This window comes from Dasypus novemcinctus, chromosome 3 (genome assembly GCF_030445035.2).
Source record: "Dasypus novemcinctus isolate mDasNov1 chromosome 3, mDasNov1.1.hap2, whole genome shotgun sequence".
NCBI classification, from domain to species: Eukaryota; Metazoa; Chordata; class Mammalia; order Cingulata; family Dasypodidae; genus Dasypus; species Dasypus novemcinctus.
The window spans coordinates 142,906,079-142,930,780 of NC_080675.1; the positions used below are offsets into that span (position 1 = coordinate 142,906,079).

The window sequence follows — 24,702 nt, forward strand, 5'->3', positions numbered from 1 at the left end:
TTTTTTGTTTAGCATTGAATTAATAAATTAAGAAGACTTGACATTTGTACAATTCTGAGTCTTTTATTCCAGGAGAAAGACATGTCCGTTTAATAAAGTCTTTTATGTCTTTGTCCAGAGAGTTTTATAGTTTTTAAAAATGAAGCTTCTGCAAATATCTTAATTTGTTTTGTTTCTGTTGAGGATAAGTGCTTTTCTTCAATTATACATACTTCTAATGTTAATGTTTGTTCATGGGCACTTTAATAGTTTTGCCTTAAAATGTTTTTTTTTTTCCCAGTTGCTTCTTTGGATGTCCAAGATACAACTTGCAAATAATGGTAATTTTTCCCTTTTCGTTTTTTGGTATTCATGCCTCATATTTCTTTCTTTTATCTAATTACATTGGTTTAGATCATCAGAAGAGTATTAAATGGTGGTACTGGAATGCATCATTGGCACTTATTTGTTTTCAAATTTAGTTTTAGGGTAATCATTACATCCCTTTGCAGATCTGAAAAAACATTTAGTGCAACCCTCTCATTTTATTGATGAGGATACAGTCCCAGAAAGATATGACTTGGCAATCCAAGGTTACACAAAAACTGAGTGTTAGAGCAGGGCTTGGATCTGGGTGTCGGCCGGCTGAGCAGCACTTTTTCCCCTATTAGACTCATGCCAGAACCAGAGAATCTCACCTTAGAATCTTAGAACCAGTTCTGTGCCTGGTTACAATCCCCACCCATACTGCAGAAATCATCCAGGCAGATTTAAGGGCATTTTCTTCTATGTTTCAAGTAATGCCTGCTGTATTAAAATAACAGATGACCAAACTAAAGGAAATATTGACTGTAATGTTTTTCTTCAGATACTTCATCTAGAAAATTTCATTATGTGAGATGAAAAGCTTCAGGTGTATGTGCAATCTTAGCTTGTTGGCAAGCTTAGATGACATAATTTTTTTACATGTGCTTTTTAAATTTGCTGTGCTCAGTCCATCTAGAGAGCAGGACTAGGGTTTTGCTCTCACCCTAACCACTGGGAACAGATTTGGAAATGAGCATTTATTGAGTACCTGCTCTTTGTTAGGCACTGTGCCAGGGATGTGCATATGAAAATAAGAAAGATGGTCCCTGCACTTGTAAGCCTGTAGTCCTGCTAGATGCCCCTAGCATCTGAAATCTGATTTTCCATTTTTCCTCAGAAATTCTTATTTTTAATTTTCCAAATAAAAGTTAATGATGTTAACTTTTTGACTCTGGCTTAGGCAGCCTTCTGCAGACATTTCAGAAAATATCTTCATGTGAGTTGCTGCACATCATTTTTTTGTGCAGTACCAGGGAAAGAACAAAGAACATGCAAGACTCATTAGAAAGGATAGGTCCATCAAGGAATGGCACTATCCTCTGGCATGCCCCTTAATTTTTCTTTTTTTTCTGTGCACATACCCTGTTTTGAATCTAATGAGTTTGTTAGGTACGGTTTAGCCTATATCTTATTGAGAAGTTTCAGAGTCCAGGTGCAAACCGTCTGACCCTCTCCATGCTAAGTCAGCAGAGCTTCTCAATTCCTGTTTCAGTTTTTGAACATGCTGTCCTACTTTAGAGCGATGTCAAAGCTAATGGAATAGGCGCAATGCAGATTTTCTTGTGGTTGATGAAGCTTGACTGCCGTTTGAGGACAGCCTGGATGACGTTAATGTAAATAAATATAAGGATGATTTCTGGGATTTGTTTTTTACATTGTAAGAAGCAGTGCAGAATAAATGGTTGGTGTGATAGTAGCTGAAGGTAAAAGGAAAGGCCAGTGTGTTGTTGAATGGAAATATGGGACCCTGCATTACTATTATAATGGCTTTCTTAAGCCACCCAGGGCACATCTGGGCTGTAGAGAGACCTGTCCACTTAACTTCCTAGTTGGGAGGTGAGGGGTGGTTACAGTGAGTCATTAAGCCAGAAAAGGAGCATGAGTAAGTCAGCTGTTTCTATTACAGGCTTCCTGAGGCTTGAAGCCAAGGGACTGACTGAAACTAACATCTTATTTGGGGAGAATATTGATGCTCAAAGGTGTTGAATAGTGATTGAGGTGGCAACTTGTCTTTTTAAAAATGTCTAAGTGAGGAGAGTTCTATTTCTGGAAGCCCTTCCACTTTGCATGGGAATTACCTGGATACCTGCCTCCTGTTAAGGAAAACCACCTTCTATAACAAAAGTAAAACCCAGAAGCTCCACTGGACAAACAGTTTTTTGTTTTGCCAATTATTGCCATGACTAACAGGCCCAAGCACTGTGGAAGGACCACTGAGATGGGCCTGACTTTTTAAGAAATTGAAGATTAGGGAATAACACAATATTGTGTCTCTATATTGGTGGTTCTGTAAGTGTAATGTGCTTAGAATTACCTCATAGAAATTGGATTTGTGAGGTTAGGGGTGGAACTTAAGGCTCTGTGGTTCTGACAGAGGCCGCTGTTAGGACCCCACTTTGAGAAGCTCCGCTCTGAGTAGGTAAGCTGCTTTATGAGGCCTTCTGAACTTGTATGCTCATACCATTTAATGCCGGAAAAAAGTAGCACTGTTGTCTGGATTTCTTCTTTCCAGCTCCCGGTTGGCTGGAACTGAAGGATGCCATAATTAACAACCCTTTCTCAGCAGAACCCTGTACGACCGTATGAGAGCCTGAGACCTCTCTTGAATCTAGCCAGCATCTGCCTTTGGCTTCTGAATCTTCTCTTATGACCTGTCCCCATCCTATGAGAGGGGCCTCATGAGGGTGGGACTCCTCTACAGGCTCACCAGGTCAGAATCAACAGAGAGACCACCCTCTCATAACTCCTTGTTTGAGATCTGTCTCCTCCACTAGACAGACCTTAGACTAAGACCACCTCCTGTGGGCAGTTTGGTTTACAGCGAGTCAGAGCTTGTCCCAGGCATGTTTTCTCATGTTTTACTTAAATTGCCGTGGACTTGCTTAAGTACTGTGTGCCACTTAGAAATCAAAGCAGCTTGTTTATACTGTCTAGGGTGGACCAATAATGATTTAAAATATTGGGTCATTTCTAAGTTGGCTACAATTCCATTTTAGTACCATGCGTTTAGCCCTTAGTTCCATCCTAAATAATTATTCTTAACTACCAGATAGAACTTAATAGCTTCCATCTGTACACCACAGGATGAATTTTAATGTTTGTTTGAGTTTGTGCTTTGGGCTGCTTGCCTCTAAATGCCAAGATTTCTTCAGCTTCCTTCCCATATGGTAGCAAATATGCCCAAGTACTCCAAGAGTCCCCTGGGAAACTGGGTGACATTTACTGCAGCAAATCTTACCCTGGGAATTTGCTGTAACAAAAAGGTCTTCTAAGCTCCAGGCTGGAGCCTAGTTAACTTGAACAACATTCATGACAGCAAACTTCCCAATATTCGTCATAGAAGGTCGCCGGTGCATGCTAACCCTCTTTTTCTTCATTTTCCAGGCTGTGTGCTCACCTGCCTGTGGAGCTCAACTCTCAGCCTAATACAATTACCTGGGGAGCCTGAAAACAAGAACGATGCACTGGCTCTACACCCAACCAATTAAATCAGATTCCCTGACGTGGGTCCTCACATCGGTAGTTTTTAAACCACCTCAGCTGTTTTCAAATTGAGAAACACATGCGCTGCTAGCATGGGGCATTTTTTTTTTTTTGAGGTACTGGGAATTGAACCCAGGACCTCATACATGGGAAGCAGGCACTCAACCACTGAGCTACATTTGCTCCCCTGTTTTCTATTATATGCATTTTCTCTGTCTGCCCTGCCAGGCACACGAGGTCAATCCTGGATATTTATACTTAAGAGAAAATAAATTTGGGAAGGGTAAGTTGACAAGAAAGGGAAGAAGGGAGAGACATTCCAAGGGCTGAAGGCCTTGAAGATGAAAGTCTCCCAATTTCTCCACCTTTTGACAATTTAGTTGGTGTTAGTATAGGACTGGTGGGGGGCATGGCAGGAACCGAGAGGCCTCGGGGATAAAGAGTGCCTCTGACTGAGAGGCCAGAGGTTTCAGTCTAGCGACCTTTGGGCTGCATTCGACCTGAAGATACATTTTTTTTGGCCTAAAGTGTGGTCACACATGGCAGGGTTGTTTTGTTTTGTTTTAATGTGAATGCCATCCTTTAAAAATGAGGTTTCTCAGATCTGATGATGTTTACAGAGCACTGGGTCCTAAAACAATGCATCTTTAAGTGTAGGGTCATGGATTCTTATTTAACCAGGTTATCCCATTCGTGAGGGTGATGCCTGAAATGAAGAAATGTGATTTTAAAACTTCTCCTCCTGGGGAGCGGGTGTGGCTCAAGCAGTTGAGTGTCTGCTTCCCACATAGGAGGTCCCAGTTTCAGTTGCTGGTGCCTCCCCCAAACAAAAAAACAACAAGCACACAAATGATAGAACCAACTCAGGGGAGCTGATGTGGCTCAGTGGTCGAGTACCAGCTTCCCACTTATGAGATCTCCCGGTTCATTCCCCAGATCTGGCACCTGAAAAAAACAAAAATGAAAACAAAAAAACCCCACAAACTTCTGATTGTACTCGTAGAAGGAAAAGTGGGGTTTTGATACTCAGATTTTGGTTTCAGGGTTTGGTTTCAGTTACTTTATATAGATTTTTTGGTTCCTTCACTCCACCCTTCCCAGGTCAGGCTAGAATGACAGAGGCTAGCTTGGGAGATGGCAGTCCTGGCTTTGGTTTTGCTGTGGAACCTAGAGGCTACCGCTTAACTTCTTTGGTTCAGAGGGGCCTCACGTACGCAGGAATAAAACCAAATAACTTCTAAGGTTCTACTTCCGGATTCTTGGGATTACAAGAAGCCAACAGCACAAGAATAGAATGGAGACAACTTGGTTTAAGAGCAACCTATGTATAAAGGTGGTGAAGAAAGATGAGCACTGAGAAAGCAAAGCTGGAAGTAAGGGGGAGGGAAGCTCCAGCAAAACATTTAGGTTCTAACCATTTAAACCGGCCAAAGATCGAATGGGGCCTTTGGGAGAAATAAATGCCTCATCACTAGACATGTGGAACAGAACCAGACAGCCACTTGATGCTGTAGGGAGCAAATGGTGGGTTAATCCCTTCCCAGCATTTGCAGGCAATGAGAAGGAAGCAGGGAGCCCCTTATTTGCCTTCTCTCTTTCAAAGGAAAGTGTGACTATCTGGGACATGCTGTGCCCACAGAAGGGGATGTCAGCTCCTAGGTAGGGAGTTTTTAAATACTTTTTTTTTTATTTCTTAAAAATATTTACGACAGTAAAAGTCGTACTATGCAATAGGTAGACAAGTGTCTTTGATATGTTCCTCTTTCTACCTCAAAACAAGGTTAAGGCATAAATTACTCTGTTTGTCCTTGGGGCACCATCATGGGTGGTACCATTTGTCCCGCTGTGCCACCGAGGCCGCACAGGTTCCAGGGGTCCCTGCACGGGGTTGGTTCAGTGCATTCCAGGGAGGACCCCTCAGCAGGGCAGCTGAGCCCTTCTCCTGTGCCGCGGTGGACGGAACGGAGGACTGGGAGGCAGTCTGTGTGTAGGGGGGTGACGCAGGAAGGGCAGGCTCCCCATCCCTACTCCTCCCGCCCAGGCCAGGCCAGCGTGTCCCAGGGCGGCTGCGGCGGGAAGACTGGAAGAGGGACTTGGGGGCCTGGGGATCGCGTCACCGCGCGCTTCCCCGTGAGGTACGGAGGAACAGAGGCAGCCCGGGGCGGGGGCGGCGGGGGTGGTAGCAGGGAGGGGGGAGGCCACTAGCAGCTAGCGCGTGCGGAGTGTGCGGGTGGCAGTCAGTGTGAACGCACGGTGGAGAGGACAGCCCGTGGGTCTCCCCCACCCTGACCTTGGGGCAGGCGCCCCCATGCTGGGTCCCACCTGCCCGTCAGTCACAGTCTCTGCATCCCAGAGTCTTTCTTCATCCCTGGCCAGCAGCCGTCACCATCAAGCCCTTGGGCTGAGGTTCATTCATGGGAATGGGGGTGGTGGAGGGGGAGGACGGACGTGCTGGGGAGCCACTGGCAGCGTGGAGGGCGGGAGGGTGAGCAGAATTCAGACCCGGCTTCCTGCTGCCCCCTGGGGTCCCTCTGGGACTAGAGGGGAGGAGTGCGTGGGGTGGGTTTGTATTTACAGTCTTCCTCCCTGGGTCTCTTCTGAGGATAGGAATGCTTATGAATTCCTAGCACCGTAAAGGCTGGGGCAGCAAATGCCCCCCACAGAGCCTGGGGGAGGCGCTGGGCTGGGACTGGGTTGGCGTCCCTTTAAGTCCCTTGGGGTCTGTGATGGAGGTGTCACGGCTTTCCAGCAGGGCGCTCCCTGTAAGACCAGCTTCGGTTTCCATTCCAGAGGGAGCAGGCGCCGTCTCTCAGGAGGTGAGGTCAAGTGCAAAGCCGGCTGGCGTCCTCGCCGCCCCAGCCCTGTGGGGCCTCCGGCCTGGGCCCGCGCCCGCCTGGCCGAGTCCTGGCCTCCACCAAGTCGCAGCCTCCTCCAGAGCCTCACTCCAGCGCCTTGGGGTTCGGGTCCAGGCCGGGCTCCCGCCTGCGCTTGGCGTTTTTAAAGAACCCGAGCTGTGGGGAAGCAGAGGCAGCCGTCCTGGCAGGCAGGGTACACGCGAGGCCCCCTCCCCTCCCTGCCCCTCCACGGACCCTCCTCCTGCTTCCGTCCTCCCGGTGCGGACCCCAGCCCGCTCTGACGCGCCCCCCAGCACCCCCTCACTGGCCTGCACAGCGGGCCACGGCGCTGCTGGGCTGGACCAGGGGGGACAGGCCCTGGGCAGGCCCGCCCGGCCTCGCCCGGGCCTCCCTCACCTCCCCTTATCACAGGAGGAGGCTGAGACCAGGGGTCCTGAACCGGGTGCAGAGACAGGGAAGGGCTTCGGGGGCTTGTTAACCGCCTGACGATACTGGCGGCGTTTTGCGCAGTTGCGCGTCCCTGATTTTTTCTCGGATAAGGGGCGCCCTCGCTGCCAGGGTGTCAAGGGGCGCGTGACCCTCCGAAGGGTGGCGCCTCGGGCCGAGCGCTCTCTGCGGGCCGAGCCGGCCTGCCCGCCGTGGTGCGGGGCCCGGGCGCGCAGCGGCGCAGGGCGGGCAGCAAGGCCGGCGCGCGGGGGGCTCCCGGGAAGAAGCCCGGAGGCTGCGGCTCCCCGCCCCGCCCGTGGGCTCACCTTCCACAGTGCCAGGACGAGCAGGGCCAGGAGCAGAAGGCCCCCCAGGGTGCTGCCCGCCACGATCCAGATGGGCACCTGCGAGTCTTCGTGCTTCGAGACCTCAAACGTGACCTGCACCGGGAGAGGAGGAGCCAGGCCGGCAGCGTTACTGTCCTGGGGCCGGGCAGCTGGCACCCCACGGGAGAGGTGCGTCCCCGCCTCAGGGGGACGCTGGGTTATGGGTGGCACTTGGCCTGCAGAGGCTTCCTCGCTCCCAGCCCCTGCACCGTGGACACCCTGAAAAAATGCCCGGGCTCCCCGCCTCCTCCTGGAGGCCCCCTCTGCTTTTGGCCTCTGGGCACCCCGTCTCCCTGGAGTCTCACTGGCCACTTTTCTTGACACTTCCTCAGCATCTTCCAAACTCCCAAGGCTCAGTCCTGGGACCTCTTCTTGTCTACAGCCGCCCCCTGGGTGAGCTCTGATGGACTGACCCGTCAGGCACGGCAGGCACGGTGCCCAGGGCCCACGGTAATCTCAGGCTGATGAGAATATCTAATTTCTTTAAAAATCGGAGGAAATATGAATACAATCTAGCCTGGATTATCATATAGTCTTTATTCCAACGTAGTTGTAAAATGTAATTTTTAACATTTTTTATGGAGGAAGGGGCTCGCAGAGGCCAAGAGCCCAGGGCCCGTGAAAGTCGTCAGGCAGCCCCGTGTGCGCGTGCTCAGTCTGACAGCACTGACCCTCTATCCTCTCACCACCCCACATCTGTCACCTGGACTCTCTCCTGAATCCCTTCTCGTACCTGTCCAACTGTCTGCTTGGCCGGTTTGACATTTTTAACAGGCCCCAAACCCAACTCCTGCTTCCCCCCTTACCCCCAACCCTGCTCCTTCCCTGTCTTTCCCATCAGAGCAAACGGCAGCCTTGCCTTCAGTCCCAGTTGCCCAGGCCTGAAGCTTCGTATTCATCACTGATGCTCACTTTCACACCCACGTGGATCCATCAGCAAAGCCCATTCACTCCTCCCCACCCCAGAGCCCCCTGTGCTGCCTGGGCCCCCTCGTCTCTCTCCTGGAGCTGCAGTAGCTGCCTTCCTGCGTCCTGGCTCTGCCTCTGCCTCGCCCCGTCTATTCTCAAGGCAGCTGCTAGAGGGATATTTTTTTTCTTCAGGCAGTTTTGGGGATTGAACCTGGAACCTAGTATATGGTAGGCAGGTGCTCAACCACTTGAGTTACAGCCACTCCCCAAGAGGATCCTTTTGAACAGGAAGGATTCTCTGTTCCGCTCAAAGACCCCAACGTCTTCCCATCTCCCTCGGAGTGAAAGTCACAGTCCTTGTCCTGGCCTGCAAGGCCCTCTGCGCTCTGGCCTCCTCGCAGACCTCATCTCCTGTTCTCTCTACTCCAGCCCTCCAGCCACCTGGCCTCCCAGAGGCTGGGCCACGCCTCCATTAGGGTCTGTGCATCTCCTCTTTCCTCCGCCTGCAAGGCATTCCCCCAGACATCATCGACACGACTCACGCGTGCCCTCTGCCTGATGGTTTCTTCCTGTCTCTGTTTGATGGAGAGGCTTTCCCCACCTCCCCTGCATCAAATCCCACCTCCTGACTCTCCACCAAACATGCTTGCATTTTTCTGGACAGCCCTTATTACTTGACATTGCATATATTTATATTTATTGCCTTTCTCCCCACCTATAATATCCACCCCAGGAGGGGTTGTTTTGTTCATCACTCTCCTCAGTGCCTGGAACAGAGTAGGAGTTCAGGAAATGTGCTGCGTGCTGAAATGAATGAACCCCCTTCCACAGTACGATGCATTCCTGGTTCTCTACACTATCACCGCCTCTAAGTCAACACAAACCACTGCCCACGCCGCTCACTGCCTGCTTCTGCCGTATCTCACACAGCCTCGGTTTCCGTATCTGGAAGTGTTGTGAGCAATGAGCCAGCTAGCGCGTGAAGTGTCTGGTACAGTGCCTGCCACACAGCACAGCCTTAGCAAATGGCAGTCCCCTGACCTGTCTCCTGTGCCTGAAGGCGGGACATGGCTCTGCTTCCCACCCCCACAGCCAGTGAAGCCGAGCACAAGTGCTTATTTTTTGAGTTTCTGGATTTCTAAAAGAGAAGTTAGCTGTCCAGAGACTACAAGAGGAATTTTGGGGTGTTGGGGGGGCGGCTAGGAGAATTCACCTAAAACCCATGCACCATTGTGGGGGAGTGGGGCAATCTGGGGGTGCTGGTGCCTGTAACATACCTCCCCTCTCCTAGTGGGCTGGCAAATTCCAACATATCCTTCAAGATTCACTTCAAACCGTCTCCAGACAGCTTTCCTTGGACACCCTCGCTCTGACCCCCACAGCGCCCGTGCTCACCCTCCAGTTGCACCCATACTTTGTTGTCATTGTCCCTTGTTTGCCTAGTTCATCTCTACCCCCAGTGGGGTCTGAGTGCTAGGCACAGCACCCACCAAATGCTGAACGAAGGCAAGAACGAATGTAAACTGCTCCTTGGGCAGGTCCGTCCCCTCCGTGCTGCTGCTGGGCTTGGCACCCGCTATCGCCCTGTTTGTGACTGATATTTGTTTGATGGTTTTATTAAGGCCTGCCTCCCTGACCACGTCCATTTCGCTCCACGGCATGTCCTAGGGGCAAGGGGCAGGGGAGTTCACTGTGCACCTGCCACGCCAGTGCTGCCGGGCGCCCCGGCCGGCGTTTCTGGGCTGGCCGATGGAGGGCAGCAGTGTCCCGCTCCTGAGACGCCCGGTCTGCTTTTCAGAGGACTGGGTGTTTCTTCAGACCGGACTTCTCCTGTTCTCAGCAGAGCACCTCCCAGAGCCTCACCCTCTTCCGGACCCGACTCAAGCCAGTCTGACCTGTGATATTCTGGATTTACCCAATCACAAAAGAGTCCCAATGCGGAGACACCTCGCCTGCTTTGGTCTTCAAATTCAGTTTGCACCACACTTGCACATTTGAGATGCAAATGGGGGGAGGAGGGGGTGGGACGCCTTCCTGGAGCTTCCTGGAGTCTGCCCAAGGCCACGGCCTCGAGGCTGGAGAGCCAGTCAGTGGGCAGCCCCTCACTCCCCCGCTCCCCGGGAGGCCAGGGCTGGCAGCTCCCGGGACGTCTACCTCGGGCGCCCTGCAGGTCTATTTATCCGGCTTTTACTCTCTCCTCATCGCTCCGGTCACTGCTGGCAGGAGCACAGGGGCAGTGCGTGTGGGAGAACTCTGGGGGCCAGCGCTGGCCCGGGACCCCAGGAGCTCACCTGGCGGCTGGGATCCTCCTCGCGGAAGATGAAGGGGCTGTGGAACTGCCGCTGCAAGGCTGCGCTGACCGTGATCTTCAGGGACTTGTACTTGAGCTGGTGATGAGAGCCTGGTGGGCAGCTGGCCTGGGAGCAGCCCCCGGGGGAGACTCCAAACCGCCCTCCATCCCGCCTAGCCCCGTGCCCTACTTACCGCCTTGAGGGACCTCAGCCACAGGTTCCCCAGCAGGCGGAAACTGATTTCCTGGTTGGGGGCGAGCTTCACGTTGCAGTGGATGGAGACCACGTCGGAGTTGCTGTGGTTCTGAAAGGGACGACAGGTCTCGGGGGTGAGCGGCTGGGCCGCGGGGCAGGCGAGGCTGCCAGCCTAGCCAAGGGCCCGAGAGGGTCCAGCTGACTGCTGGACCACTGGGGTTTGCTGCCGAGAAGGATGCAAAGGGACAGAGGCCAGGGGATGGGGGAGAGGTTAGGGGTGGGGGAGGCCCCGGGTGGCTGAAGGACAGGTCCAGGATGGGTGTGGCCCGTGCTCCATTTGAAGTGGTGCCTAATGACCGGACCGGGTATGTTCCAACAACAAAGTTTGGTTCAATATTAGAAAATCTATAAATGTCAGCAACACACAAGGAAAAAAATTGTACAGGCACCATAACAGATGCTGAAAAAGCATTTCAGGAAATCCAGCCTCCATTCATGATTAAAAAAGAAACAATGGGAAACGGATTTGGCTCAACTGGTAGAGTGTCCGCCTACCACATGGGAGGTCCAGGGTTCAAACCCAGGGCCCCCTGACTCCTGCGATGAGCTGGCCCACGCGCAGTGCTGATGCGTGCGAGGATGCCGTGCCACACAGGGGTGTTCCCTGCATAGGGGAAGCTCCACACGCAACGAGCACACCCCATAAGGAGAGTTGCCCAGTGCGAAAGAAAGTGCAGCCTGCCCAGGAGTGGCACTACACACACAAAGAGCTGACGCAGCAAGATGATGCAATAAAAAGACACACAGATTCCTGGTGCTGCCAACAATAATACAAAAGGACACAGAAGAACACACAACGAATGGACACAGAAAGCAGACAATGGGGTGGGGGTGGGGTGGGGAAGGGGAGAGAAATAAATACAAAAATAAATAAATCTTTAGGGAAAAAAAAAAAAGAAACAACACAAAACTCCTAGCTGCTCAGGACAACTAACAAAATAATGTATGGACAACCCCCATCCTCAAAAGCAAAGGGTACCTATAAGTGCAAGCAAAACAGTTCCTGCCATCTGGCCTGTATGATCTAAGCCCCCTCTCCATCTGAAGCAGAGCGGGTGTCACCATTCCCAAATCCTCAAGACTGCGGAATGAACGAGCATAAGGGGGGAATGCAACCAGGACCAAAGTAGACCTATAGCAGTAAAGGAAGAATTTGTAACATTGGTATAATGATAGTGGTTACCGGAAGTTCTGAGTGGAGCGGGAAGGAAGAAAAGGTGAACATAAGGCTTTTTTAGGGCATTAGAATTGTTCTGCATAACACTGCAATGATGGATCCAGGCCATTATACATTTTGTACAAAACTGTACAATGCAAAATATAAACCACAATGTAAACCTATAGACCTTGGTGTAACAATGTTTTAACATTTGTTCATCAATTGTAACAAATGTACCACACTAATGTAAGATGTTATTAACAAGGGAAAATCTGGGAGGGGGGGAGTGGGGTATATGGGAATCCATTCTACTTTTTTTTGAGGTACCGGGTTCAGGGATTGAACCCCAGACCTTGTATGTAGAAGCTGGTGCTCAGCTACCGAGCTACATCTTCTTCTCTGAGTCAGCTTTCTTGTTTGTTTTGCTTGTTGTTAATTCCCATTTTTTCAGGAGGCAGGGGAACCGAACCTGAGACCTTCCACATGGGAGATGGACTGCTTGAGCCACATTGGCTCCCTCCCCTTTACTTTTGATGTAACTTTTCTGTTAGCTGAAAGTTCTCTAAAAATAAAGTTTATTTTATAAGGGGAAAAAAAACTCCCAGGGAACTTCCTGAATCTGAGTAGAGAATATTCATAAAATATCTACAGCATTATATTTAAGAATGAAAAATCAAAAACATTTCCTTTAAAATCTGGGTTGTGACAAGACTGTCACTGTTTCAATTTACTGTAACCCTGGCAGTCCTCACCAGAGCAATAAGAGAAGAACATTTTATTATGGGGATTGAAAGGAAAAACTATAACTGTTCAGTTTGCAGATGATATCTTAAGAGAAAACCCAAACAAATTGTCAGACAAATAGAGTTTAACAGGCTGAAGCGTTTATGTTGCTGCATGGCTGCCCACCCCAACTTTGCCCAACCCCAAATCTTCAGTAAAGTACACCACACAAAAAATGCTTTGGGCGAGGCACTCGCTTGGGCAAATAAGGCTAAAACAGCTACGTTTTACGGCTGGTAAGGAAGAGTGAAGGCATCTCAGAAATTGGTCAGTGGAGGCAGAGGGACCAAGAGAATGTAAACTGGAATGTGGCGCACGCCTTGGGGAGGGTTTTGGAATTTCTGACTCCTTCTGCAGCGCCAGGGAGGCCCCAGCCGACATGGTCAGACGTCTCCGGCACAAGCCCGGGAAGGCCCCGCCTCCGCAGGGCTGCTCTCAGGCTTCTGCTCCCGCCTCTGCTTATCTGTATCCTCCCAGCCTGGGAGGCCCAGGGGCAAGGCCATGGCTGCCCTTCCTGTTCAAGGCTGACTGTCCTCACTGTCAACCTCTGGCTTTATTGCAGGTTTATCACCTGGCTTCAGAAGCCCTCTTTTGTCTGTCCCACCATCTCCTATGAGATGGTGCGCTCAGGGCGGGCAGGAAGTGTCTTTTCCACATTTGGTTTCCTCTTGATTTGAGGCTGAGCCTGTACAGCTACCCCAAAAGAGCTTTTTTTTTTTTTAACTTTCATTTATTTTTTATTTTATTTATTTCTCTCACCCCTCCCCCCAGTTGTCTGTTCTCTGTGTCCATTCGCTGTGTGTTCTTCTGTGTCTGCTTGTATTCTCGGAGGTACAAGGAATCTGTGTCTCTTTTTGTTGCATCATCTCCATTTGTGCGGTGCCATTCCTGGGCAGGCTGTGCTTTCTTTTGCGCTGGGTGGCTCTCCTTACCAGGCACACTCCTTGCGCGTGGGGCTTCCCTACGCTGGGGACACCCCTGCGTGGCAGGGCACTCCTGGCGCGCATCAGCACTGCGCATGGGCCAGCTGCACACGGGTCAAGGAGGCCCAGGGTTTGAACCGCAGACCTCCCATGTGGTAGATGGACGCCCTAGCCACTGGGCCAAGTCCGCTTCCCAACAAGAGCTATTGACACACTTTTGGGTTGGGAGAGGAACAGCCCCTGAGGCGCAGGAGCGCCTTCCCGCACCTGGGCCCCACAGGGGTACTCACCAGCTGGCTGGTGCCGCTCAGGTCTTCCTCGGCGGGCGCTTGCCGGTACTCAGTGTTGTTCCCCCAGACGTTGCAGGACGCGTTCCCCTGCGCAAAGGACACAGCCGGCCCCACGCACAGCTCGGGCGCGCTCAGCCGCCCAGGGAGGATCCCCCGCTCCTCCTCTTTCCAGAGAAGGCCCCGCTGGGGCCCGCGGGCTCGTCTTCTCCTTCGGGCCCCCCCACGCCGGCTCCCGGGCACCTCGGTACCTGGTCGGCCAGGAAGGCCCTCAGCAGCAGCAGGCGGCTGCCGCCCCTGGTGGCGATGGGGACGGTGATCTTCATCATCACCCCGTGCACGGGGAACAGACCCAGGTTCTGGATCTGTGGCCAGAGAGGGAGGAGTCAGCGCAGCCGGCCGCCGCGCGGGGGCTGGAGAAGGAGGCCCAGGGCGGCCGGGCCCCGGGGCAGCCGCCCGCACCCTCCGCCCCGGACGGGCTGGGCGCTCTCTCGGGGTAGGAAACGGGGTCCCCCGGCGCCCCTGGGGTTTTCACTGTGCACGCTCCAAAGCGCGGCCAATGGGGCCGGGGCGCAGAGGCGAGCGCGTGGGCTGCCGGAGGCCGAGAGCGGGCGGGCGGGGCCGCGAGGCTGGCGGGCAAGGGCCCGCTGGACAAGCTGGGCAGAGCCCAGGGGTGGCGGGGGTGGCGGCTATTAATTGATTATGAGGTAATCATTAATGAATGAGGGCTATAAATAGTGAGCATGTGACCGCTCACATGAGGCTGACACTCGGTGCCAAAGCAGGAGGGCTCTGGGCAAGGCTTGGAACCCTAGCACCAGCACTGTATCCCCGGGGCAGCTGCTGCCTAGGAGCTGTGTGACCTTGAGCCGGTTACTAAACCTCTCTTGCCCAAGTTGTCCGTTTGTCTGAGGCCCAGTTTTCGGGTGTCTGTCTGCTCCCAGCTCTCACATGGCTGTAGGAGAAAGTGAAACTCACAGCAGTTCAGGGGTGGAGAGTTTGGGCCCACTGGGGCAGAGACTGCTCAACTGCCTCCCAATTCTCATTTTCTTCCTTCCTTCGTGACAGAACCCAAGCTGAAAAGCCATATTTCCCAGCCTCCCTCACAGCTAAATAACAATGTTTTAGCCAGTGAGAGGTAACTGGATTGTTGTGAATAACTTCCAGGGCAGTTTTTAAATAGGGGAGTGGGCATACTCTTAATGCCTTCCTTCTTCCTGCTGCCTGGAATAAGGACGTGATGGCTGGAACAGCAGCCAATTTTGAGCCATGAGGCTGACAATCAAATGCTGAGGATGGTGGAGCAGAAAGACAGAAGGAGACCCAATCCTGAATGACTTGTGAAACTGCTAGTTCTGCAACTCTGGACTTCCTTTGTGGGAGAGAATAAATCCTGGTGTGTTTGAATCACTGTTTTTTTCCCCAATATTTAAAAAATATATGTAGCTGGGAAGCAGCTGTGGCTCAATCAGTTGGACTCCCATCTACCATAGGGGAGGCCCTGGGTTCGCATCCCAGGGCCTCCTTGTGAAAGCAGACTTGCCTGCAAGCCCTGCAGAGTGCCGCCCAGCCCACAAGCACCACGGAATGCCGGTTCAGCAAGGTGACACAACAAAAAAGGGAGACAAGCCGGAAAAAACCCCCACAGAAGAGTGCACAGCAAATGGACACAGAGAGCAGACAGCAAGCAAAAAGCCACAAGGGGTGGGGGGGAGGATAAAATGCATATATATATATAGGTGTGTGTGTATATATGTGTGTATATATATATCTGTAGCCAAGCCCAACCTCGCTGATACATCCATCCAGCCCATCTGAGGACTAAGAGGCCTGAAGTCATGCAGCGAGTGGGTGACAGGGTTGAGGGTAGACCCCAGACATTAGAAATAATTCCAGGTTCCCTTCCCTGATAAACGAGGGGTCTTCAGCTTACGTTCCTTCCCTCTGCCTGGGCCCCTCCAGCCTTACCTTGAAGGCACAGCTGAAGGGAGGCCCAATGCCATCGTATCTCTCCAGCGAGCTGTTGGGCTTGACCTCGTAGTGGCTCAGGCTGCTGATCCTGCAGGGACAGAGGACAGGGTCGCCGTGAGCGCAGCCAAAGTTAGCTGGATGAGTAAATGAGCAAAAGAAGGTGTGGGCATGGGCCTGCCTCTCCCTAACCCAGGAAAAACAGGTTGCATCTTTGTCCATTGATTGGCTGCCCCAAGTGTTGTGCTGGGGAGGATTCTGAGGCCTTGCATGGGTTTAGCAGGAGCAAATGCTGAGCTCAGTCGGCAATGCCTGCCTGCTGTGGGATGGGGCAGGCATCACAGAGCCAGTTACTTGCCATCTGTGCCCTGGCCTCTCTGCCCGGGGATGGGGCCTCTTTTGTGCATGAACCTGCCCACGGTGCACTATAGAAGGTTCTGGGCTCGAGAGGTGGTCGTGGGGGGGCCTGAGCTTTCCTTCTGTGTGTTTGCTAAGTCTTAAGTTCTTCATTTGTCCGGGAGCTCCCAGAGGACAGGGGCTGCTTCCCCGTTGAACTTGGGGGCCGATAGCATCCCAAGGCGGGGTGGAAGGTGGGAGCGGTCTGCCCTGCGGGGAGGAGGGTTTTATCACCGACGTTGTTTAGAACTGCTGGTGCAAGGTGATGGTGGGAAGTAGACTGACTTTCAGAGGGCTCTGGTACCGTTTTCAGCTTCTTTGCAGACAAGCACCCGCTTACTGTCAGTGTGTGGGGTGGTAGCTCCCACCGTCCCTCCTTCCACCCTTGGCCACTGCTGGGGGATCCCCAGGGGCCGGGCCGGTGTCTCCTCCTTCCTTCATGGGACTCCCCGTCCCCAGCATGCAACAAGGCGGCCGCGGCTCTCTGATCCTCAGGGACACACGGGGCTTCCATCTCGCGGCGTCCCAGTGCCAGGGCCCCGGGACCTCGCGCCCCAGGAAGGCCCACCAGGCTGCCCCCGGTGGAGGCTCCCTCGTCCCGCGCCTCCCTTCCCCTGGCCCACCTGGTAAAGAGGATGTCGGCCTCATATTTGAGGGGGAAACGCAGGAGGGCCGTGTTGTCTTCCTTGGTGCTCTCCTGCTCGTCGCTGTCACTGCAAAGAGAGTCAGGCCATGACAGTCAGGCAGGAGCCAGCCCTGCCTCCGCCCAGCTCAGCCAGCACATCCTGGTGGCTCACGGCAGCAGGAGGGATCTAAGTCAGACTGAAGGAAGAACTGCCTGGCTTATCTAGGACTGAACAGCATTAGAACAGGCCACCGGGGGAGCAGGAGGTGTCTGCTTAGGAGAGGAAGGGCTGAGCTTTTGGAGGCAGAGGAATGGATGACATCAGCTTTCCTTGCCCCTTTTATCGGTGCGGTGCCCTGGGCCCAAGGAGTTAGGGAAAGCCTTTGGGCTGCATTTGGGAGGGCTTGAGCCCAGCTTGGCCACAGCTGCCTTGTGATCTCCTCTCTGGGCTTTGTCATCTGCTGCCCGGGGTCATCTGCTGCTGGGCTGCTGGACGCTCGAGGGTGGGAAGGCAGAGAACGCCCGTGGAACAAGCCTGCCTCCCTCCCCACGCGAGGAAAGACCATTCGGGTTCCCAGGAGGGCAATGTGTTTGTCCTTGAACCGCGAGGGACAGCGGCTGGAGGGGCCGCTCCCTGGGCCGGTCGAGGTCACTCCGCGGCGGCGGAAGGGCCTGAGAGTGAACCTCAGAGGCCTCCGCAGGGAGTCCCTGGCCCACGTGCTTTCCTTGACAGCGGAGCACCGGGAACGACCCGGGCGAAGAGTTGAGACTTAAAAACATGGTTTCTGCTCATCAGGACACTAAGTTTTATTCCCTTTGGGAGCAGGACCCCAGGACAGGTGTTGCACTAGAAAAGGGGTCCCCGGCCCATACAGACAGCCAAGGACCCCCTCGCCCACCCCCACCTGGCACACACGTGCCAAAGACACTGCCAGGCCTGTGCTTTCACATTCCCGCGAGAACGGACTGTGCTTTCTAAGGGCGTGGAAGAGCACGAGGGAGCCCTTCAGGGGGAATTCTTGCTCAGCTTTGTCTCACGTCAAGAATTTCCCCCAATGCACAATGTTGACCGGGAGCTGGGAAGCGAGCACACGCTGGAGACGTGACAGGGAGTGTGTGCGTGGGAGTGCGTGCGTGCAGGCGCGCGTGCGTGGGTTGGAGTGTTGGTGCGCAGGGTGCCTGGTGTACTTATTGCTCAGATCTGGAGAATTCCCAGGATTTTGGCTGTTTATGAGACTCCAGAGTAGAATCCCTCAAGTCACCACCAGGTCTGGGAGACAGGAAGACAGACAGTCCCACACAGAGTAAGCAGAGTTCTCTCAAAAATGAAAAAACTTCCAAAGAGAGAGAGGTGAACGGGAAAGAGCACAGGACAAGGATTAGCGTTCAGCTCCCAGTTTTACCCTTCTTGTGCTGTGTGTCATTGGGAAATTCCCTCAACTTCTCTGAGCCTCACTTTTCTTACCTGTACCTGGGGTATGGGGTGAGGAAATAATCTGTGCCTTGCATATCTTAAGGGGTTGCTGGGAGGATGGACTGAGCTGTTATATGTGCAGGACTTTATAATTGTAGTTTTAAAAAAATAATAACTGCTATATAAAGTACCATCTGAAGGTAAGGGACTGACATGGTCTTTTATATTCAAGCCACCCAAAATTGAAGAACAGCCATGCATGGCAGGTAAACACGGTGGTCCACACTCGGTGGGCCGACCCCGGGGGCCTTTTCAGATTTGGGCAATTAGAGACAGGACTTGGTGGTGGGAGGGGTCGTTCCCAGTGGCAGGATGGAGACAAGACAGCAGGACAGCAGGGCCCAGGAAGGGGCAGGAGTGGGGGGGGGGGCCCTGACCTGCCCGAGGCGAGCTGGATCTCCAGGTGGTGTAGGAAGACAGATTTGCTGAATTCAAAATCTAGACGGAAAGCCACCTGCAAGGAAGAGACATGAGCTGAGCGGGGCTGCGGGCGCTGGCGCCTGTGCATTTGCCTGGATCAGGCTCGGCCCCCCCGACAGCCCCACGGCCCCCCTGCGCCTTCTCCAAACGGGCTGGGGGAAGGGAGGACCAGGCGCTCAGGCGTGTGAGCTGAAGCAGGGGCTGCTGAGGACTCGGGCACAGAAAACAGCTCCTGCAGTGGGGGTTCCGGGCTGCAAGGCCAGCCCCGCGCCCTGCTTTTTGCTTTAAACGAAGGCAACGAGAAGGTGGCACCTCCAACCTCAGGCACCTTCTGAAGGAATTTTGGGGGAGGGGGGAGCCTGACGGTAGGAGGGAACGATGGGCATCGCCGTGTACCGCAGGATGTGGGGGCCCGAAGCGAGTGGCGCGGGCCCTCACCCACCCCTTGTCCCTGGGGTGGGGGAGAGAATGAGGCCTGGAGGGGGGCCGGCTGCCCAGGCACCTGGCAGGCTAAAGCACCTGCCTCCTTGCTCAGCAGCCCCCGCCACACTGCTGACCTGGGCCCTGACCTTGGCCCAGGAGGGGGCCCGGGGGTCCCCTGACTGCGACTCTTCTTGCCTCCTTCCCGCCCCACTCGGGATCCTCTGGGCTTCGGACCAGCCCCTCTTGCTCCCTGCAGGGTGAGCCTCGACTCGAGGTTTGCTCTGCTTCTCCCAGGTCTACGCGTCAAAGCGGGATCAAAGGAGCCCGTTGGTGCCTGCCCACCCCACCCACAGACTTGCCCGTCTCCCTGGAGGCGGGGGGCTCTCCGAGGGGCGCCGTCCCCCCTCGAGCCCGCGGGTCCTGCCCCCGAGCCCACTGTCTGCTCTAGCCCGGCGCCCGCCCCAAGCGCCCGCAGCCCATTCCCACTTGAGAAGCAGCGTGGCCTCCGTGAGGCCTTGCCCTGCTCCCAAGCCGGCGGGGAGCAGGTCTGCCCCCTGCCCCCGGGACCGCCGCACACTCCCCTCCTCCAGGAGCTGCCCCCTTGCCTGGCTGACCTCCCTCGGTCTCCCCACACCCCACCCTCTTCTCACAGGAGCTTCTGCGCCCGTGGCAGGTGCTCAGGGAGCCGTTATTCCCCCTCCTTTGCCGTAATAGAACGATGATGAAGGGGATGGAGATTTGAGAAACTTGTTAGGATCAAGGACAATGGGATTGGCCAAGAAGTGGTGGGAGAAGGGTGAGGGGCAGGAGATGTAGGAGGTCCCAAGGTCACGGGGCCTGGGTGCTCTCCGGGGGGTGGGCCAAGGCCAGGGCTGGCTGATGAGGTCGTTCGAATGTCATTTATGAGTCAGAAACAGATACACCTAGAAGGCACCCCAGGCTTCTCCATCCTTCTCTGTTCGCTTCACTGCTCTTTCCTCCCCGTGCCTCCCAGGGCCCCCCTGCCTCTCCCCCATGACACCCCGGCCTCCACCTTGGCCTTGGCTCGGAAGAAGGGGTAGCTGACGTTGCAGACTTTCTTGTGGAGCCTCTTCTCCTCGTTCACACACTCGATGCTGCCGTCCGCATCGTCCTGGGGGGTGGAAGGCACCGGGGACGCAGTTGGGCAGGGCCTGAGGCCTGGTTTGGGGGCCGCTCCCAGCTCCTCCCCCCACTCCCACCCGCCCACGCTGAAGCCCAGGGGCACCTCCGGGGCCCGGGCGCAGCTGGGCTCGTGGGTACCGGGCACAGGGGCCCTGCTCGGCGGCCTCCAGGGGCTGGAGAGAACGGGCGGGCGCTCGTGCATGTGCTTTGTCGTTCCTGCTGCACGTCAACCCCGAACGCGGGACCCAGCGTCCGATTACAGGCGGGATTAGCGAGGCCCAGGAAGGGCAAGTGGGGCCAGGCTCGGCCCGCTGGTTTGCACGCAGGCTCCAAAGCCTGTGCTTTTTCCACCTGAAGGAGCAGGAGGCCATTCCCCGGGCTCTGGCTATTCTGCCTCCCCCTGGCTTCTCGGGCCTTTGATTGCACAGTTTTCCATCAGAACCACTGGAAAGGATCTCTTTGGCAAAAAAGCGAAATTTTTGTGGTCTCACATGACTTTGCAACCTAGAAAAACTGAGTGGGCCGACCTTGTGGTGGGGCCTGTGGCTGGGTTGACCAGGGCTCTGTCCCCTCGGGGCAGCTGCCTTCCTGGCCGCCTGGGAGCACAGCCTCCCAGCACAGCCCCGGGCTCTCACCTTGCTGGGCAGGGCCCTGGGCCGCGATGCTCCAGGTTCTGGTCCTGCTTTGGAACCAACCTGCCGTGTGATCTTGGGAAAGCCTCTCTCTGGGCTGCAGTTTCAGTCCCCCCAGCCGTAGGCGCCCACCATCCCAGCCAGCCATAGGCACCCACCATCCCAGCAGGCTCTTCCTCCAGCCTCACGGCTGCAGGTCCAGCTACGACTGACCCACGAGGTGCCTTCAGGGGCTAAATGCACGCCAAGCACCCAGCGGTGCCCGGCCAGCCGACTGTAAGCCTGCAGCACACGGGTCCCAGGCTAACGTGTGGAACAGCAGAGTGTGCTGGGAAACAGGGGTGGCCCTGGGACTCAGTGGGGGGGGGGCGGTGAGGGGAGAGGTGGCAGGTGGTGGGTGGTGAAGCACGGAAGGGCTTGAATGCCACAATAAGGAATCTGAAATTTACTGTGACAGCAGCTGGTACTCACTGGATTTTTTTTTAGGAGGTACCGGGGACTGAACCAGGGACCTCATACATGGGAGGTTGGTGCTCAACCAGTGAGCTATACCTACTCCCCTCATTGGATCAGGCATTTTAAAGCCCGAGTAACTGGTTCTAATTCTTGATAGAAGGAGGCCGAGGTGTGTGTCTTGCCCCTGTTGGGGAGATGGAATGCTGGTCCCCCCACATTCCCTCACACACTCAGATACTCCCAGGGCAGTGGTGCTTGGCCCCTGCTGCACGTGCAAACCACTTGGGAAACTATAAAAAGACACTGATGCCGGCAGCCCTCAGACCAAACCGAGGAGACTCTCCAGGGAGAAGTCTGGGCGGAGGCTTAAGCTCCTGGGGGACCCTAACCTGCAGCCAGGCCCTGCCCCGGCCCCTTGCTTCCCGCCCCTTGCTTCCCCTCTGGCTGCCCAGGCAGGTGGCTGAGGTCTCACCTTCTGGATCAGGCTGGCAAACTGCAGGTTTGCTGACTGTGAAATGTTCAGGACGGTGCTGTAGGCGTTCTCACCCCTGTTTTCCAGGGAGGCCTCCACCGCCACTCGGCGGCGCGTGCTCTCTATGATGAACACCGCGGTGTCGAAGGACAGCGTGTAGGCAGAGCAGTCCTGCGCGGGCCTCCGCAGCACCCTCTGGCAGTACTCCCTGCAGGAAAGAGACCACCAGGGATCAGGCCGAGTGGGGAGCCCTGGGGTTAGCACAGATCGATGGACCTGGGGGCAGCCATCCCCTTGTTGTCACCTCCCCACTGTCATGTTTCCCTTTTGGTTTTGGCTGGTAGGAAGCTCAGAGTTGAATGGGAAGACAGGAGCCCTGATGGTCAGAATATTTGCTTCTTCATCATTCCACAAGGTTTGGGTGTGCTATTTCAACTTATTGTATATGTGATGGGATATATGTCTTCTCTCATAAATCCATCTCAAAGTTAGATAAACATTGAGCACGTATTATTTGAAAATGTATTATATGAATGTAAAACCCGACATTGTCCATTGTTCCCCTTGTATGCTAGTGCGTTTCTTCCTGGGGATTGTGGGCAACCTGCTCCATCTCTGCTTAGCATTGAGCCCAGGAGTTCAGTCAGTGGCCCGGAGGGGTCCCCTAGTCTAGGGGGTGGGAGGGTGAGCCCGCAGTGCTCTGGGCTCCCCTCCTTCACCTTTGGTCTGTTTTGTAGAGTGAGATCCAAAGAAAGGATTCATTTTCTAAGGAAAGTTGGAGAAGGTTAGGTTAGATGAGTGTTTTTTCGTTTTACAGAAGAGGCGACAGAAGGCCAGCGAGGAAAGGGACTTGACGGGAGTTGCACAGGAGCTGGAGGCAGAGCCTGGGCTAAGCAGGCCCCAGGTTCAGTGCTTGACCCCCCCTGCCTGGAGAAGGACGTGCAGGAAACTACCCAGACCCCAGAGCCGGGGCGGGGCAGGGCCAGGGAGGGCTGACTCACATGGCGGTGGGCAGGTCACTCCGGGCGTCCAGCACGAGGTCGGGGACACAGTGCTCGTCCTCATTGCATCCGTTCCAGAAGGGCACCTGGGCCAGGAAGAGCCAGGCGTGGGCGGCTGGGTGGGGGACCCACAGCCTCCAGCCCCCCACTGCTGGTCCATCCCTGCCCCAGCATACCAGCTCCTCTCCACCCACTGGTCGCCCGCTGGTCTTTTCTGCCCCTCTCTACACACCCCCGGCTTTCTCTCTCGCTTTTGCAGAGACTCCCTTCTCTAAAACAAGGGTCACAACTCAGCTCCTCCTGGGTCCCTCTCGGGTCTTAACCGAGCCGGTAGCACCCCACTTAGCCAGCGGGGCAGTTCTGGGCAACGTTTATCCATCATCTAGTGGGATGTGGGATGGAGGGCAAGGCCTTCGGTCCTGGGGAAAGAGGATGACGAGGACGTGGCTCCTGCTCTCAGCTCACGGGAAAGACAGGTGTGTGAACAAGCGATTATAGTGAGAAGTGGGCAAAAGGCGGGGATGTGGATGAGGAACAGAAGAGGCACAGGGAGGGAGCGGTTATTTTGGCTGATCAGAGACGGCTTCAGAGTTCCACAGGGTGCGGGGTCAGAAGGATGGGTGGTGGGGCGGGGGGGAGAGGGCGGCCCAGGAGGAAGGAGGCCCCGCGTGGAGGCAGAGGCGGCCCTGGGAGCTCTGGGTGCCCAGTAGGAGACGCAAAGCGGGCAGGAGATGGAGCGCTGGGCTGGGGGTCCCAGGGAGCGGGGCGCAGTCACAAACGCCCCGGGCAGGGGAGGGCCCGAGGCTGGGCTGGTAGCAGGGAGACCCCTGAGGCGGCTGCTGCCACCTCCGGGTGAAGGGTGACGCTGACGCTGTGGTGGTGGATGGGGAGGGCTCTCAGGCGCAGGGCGAAGGGAAAAGGGGCCTGGGACTCTGGCTGGGTGTCTTCTCCAGGTGCCTGGGAGGATGGCCATGCCGTTTGCTAATCAATGGAGGGGTTCCACTGAGGAGTTCTGTTTTGGGGCACGTTGAGTTTGTGCTGAGAGAGACGCTCGGCAGGCAGCTGAGGATTCGGGTCTGGAGCTGAGGGCCAGCAAGTGTCACTACGCGGAACACAGCAGAACCCAGGGCAGGGGAGGCGGGTGGCGCAAAGGCCACGCAGGCCTTAAATGCGTTAACTTTTCCCGGCGGAGAACTCCCTCGCTGGCTCCCAGGTCCACGGACTCTTATTTTATATAAGTTTCTGCCCAGCACGCCCCCAGCTCCCCATCGCATGACAATTTGCAGCTAGGAGCAGGCGCGCTGCAAGGATAGCTAGAAGGGCCGCTGGCAGGAGGCCGCACAGCCACAGGGAGTGGGCGAGCGGGCGAGTCAGTGAAGGGCGGGGTTCCAGACACTTAGGGGGCTCCTGAGGGTGTCATGCGTGGGGCATGATGCTCGTCCTGAAGACCTGAGGTCTCCACAAAAGACCCCTCCAGCGAAGTGGTGATGTTTGAGACAGATAATAGCCTTCAAAAGCTCACTGCCCAGTTGACTGAGAGGAACAATGTAATCTCTTACACTCAATTATATAGAAAGGCTCATTCACCAAGAGGCCAGATATTACGGTATTAGAACAGTATTGGCCATTTAGTGGATGCTAAATGGGAATTTGGAGAACAAGTCATGGGAAGAATGTTTCTAACTTGCTGGGGGCTGGAAATCCAGATCAACACGATTTTTAGAAATTTAGCTGCTACTCAAAGCCCTCAGTAATAAGCTCCCAGCCTTTTACAGCTTTATTTCTCATCTTTTCTTTTACTCACCTTTTCTTTACATGTACCTATACTCTGCTTCCCGCTTCCATGCCTTGGTTATACTCTCACCTCTC

At 54.7% G+C, this 24,702-nt stretch overlaps 1 protein-coding gene across 3 annotated transcripts in view; it reads right to left on the bottom strand.

The window, feature by feature from the left end:
- Positions 1-4,839: 4,839 nt before the first annotated feature.
- ITGA11 (integrin subunit alpha 11) overlaps positions 4,840-24,702 on the bottom strand; it is a 134,673-nt gene continuing 114,810 nt past the window's right edge. For all 3 annotated transcript variants that reach the window (XM_058294400.2, XM_058294401.2, XM_058294402.2), the window contains 12 exons: positions 22,834-22,919; positions 21,833-22,040; positions 20,163-20,261; positions 18,664-18,740; positions 16,811-16,900; positions 15,792-15,882; positions 14,075-14,188; positions 13,827-13,913; positions 10,610-10,720; positions 10,417-10,512; positions 7,157-7,270; positions 4,840-6,560 (listed from right to left, as the gene is read on the bottom strand). In XM_058294400.2, the coding sequence (XP_058150383.1) occupies positions 6,489-6,560; positions 7,157-7,270; positions 10,417-10,512; positions 10,610-10,720; positions 13,827-13,913; positions 14,075-14,188; positions 15,792-15,882; positions 16,811-16,900; positions 18,664-18,740; positions 20,163-20,261; positions 21,833-22,040; positions 22,834-22,919 (1,245 nt within the window). In that variant the 3' untranslated portion in view covers positions 4,840-6,488. The remainder of the gene's footprint in view (positions 6,561-7,156; positions 7,271-10,416; positions 10,513-10,609; positions 10,721-13,826; positions 13,914-14,074; positions 14,189-15,791; positions 15,883-16,810; positions 16,901-18,663; positions 18,741-20,162; positions 20,262-21,832; positions 22,041-22,833; positions 22,920-24,702) is intronic.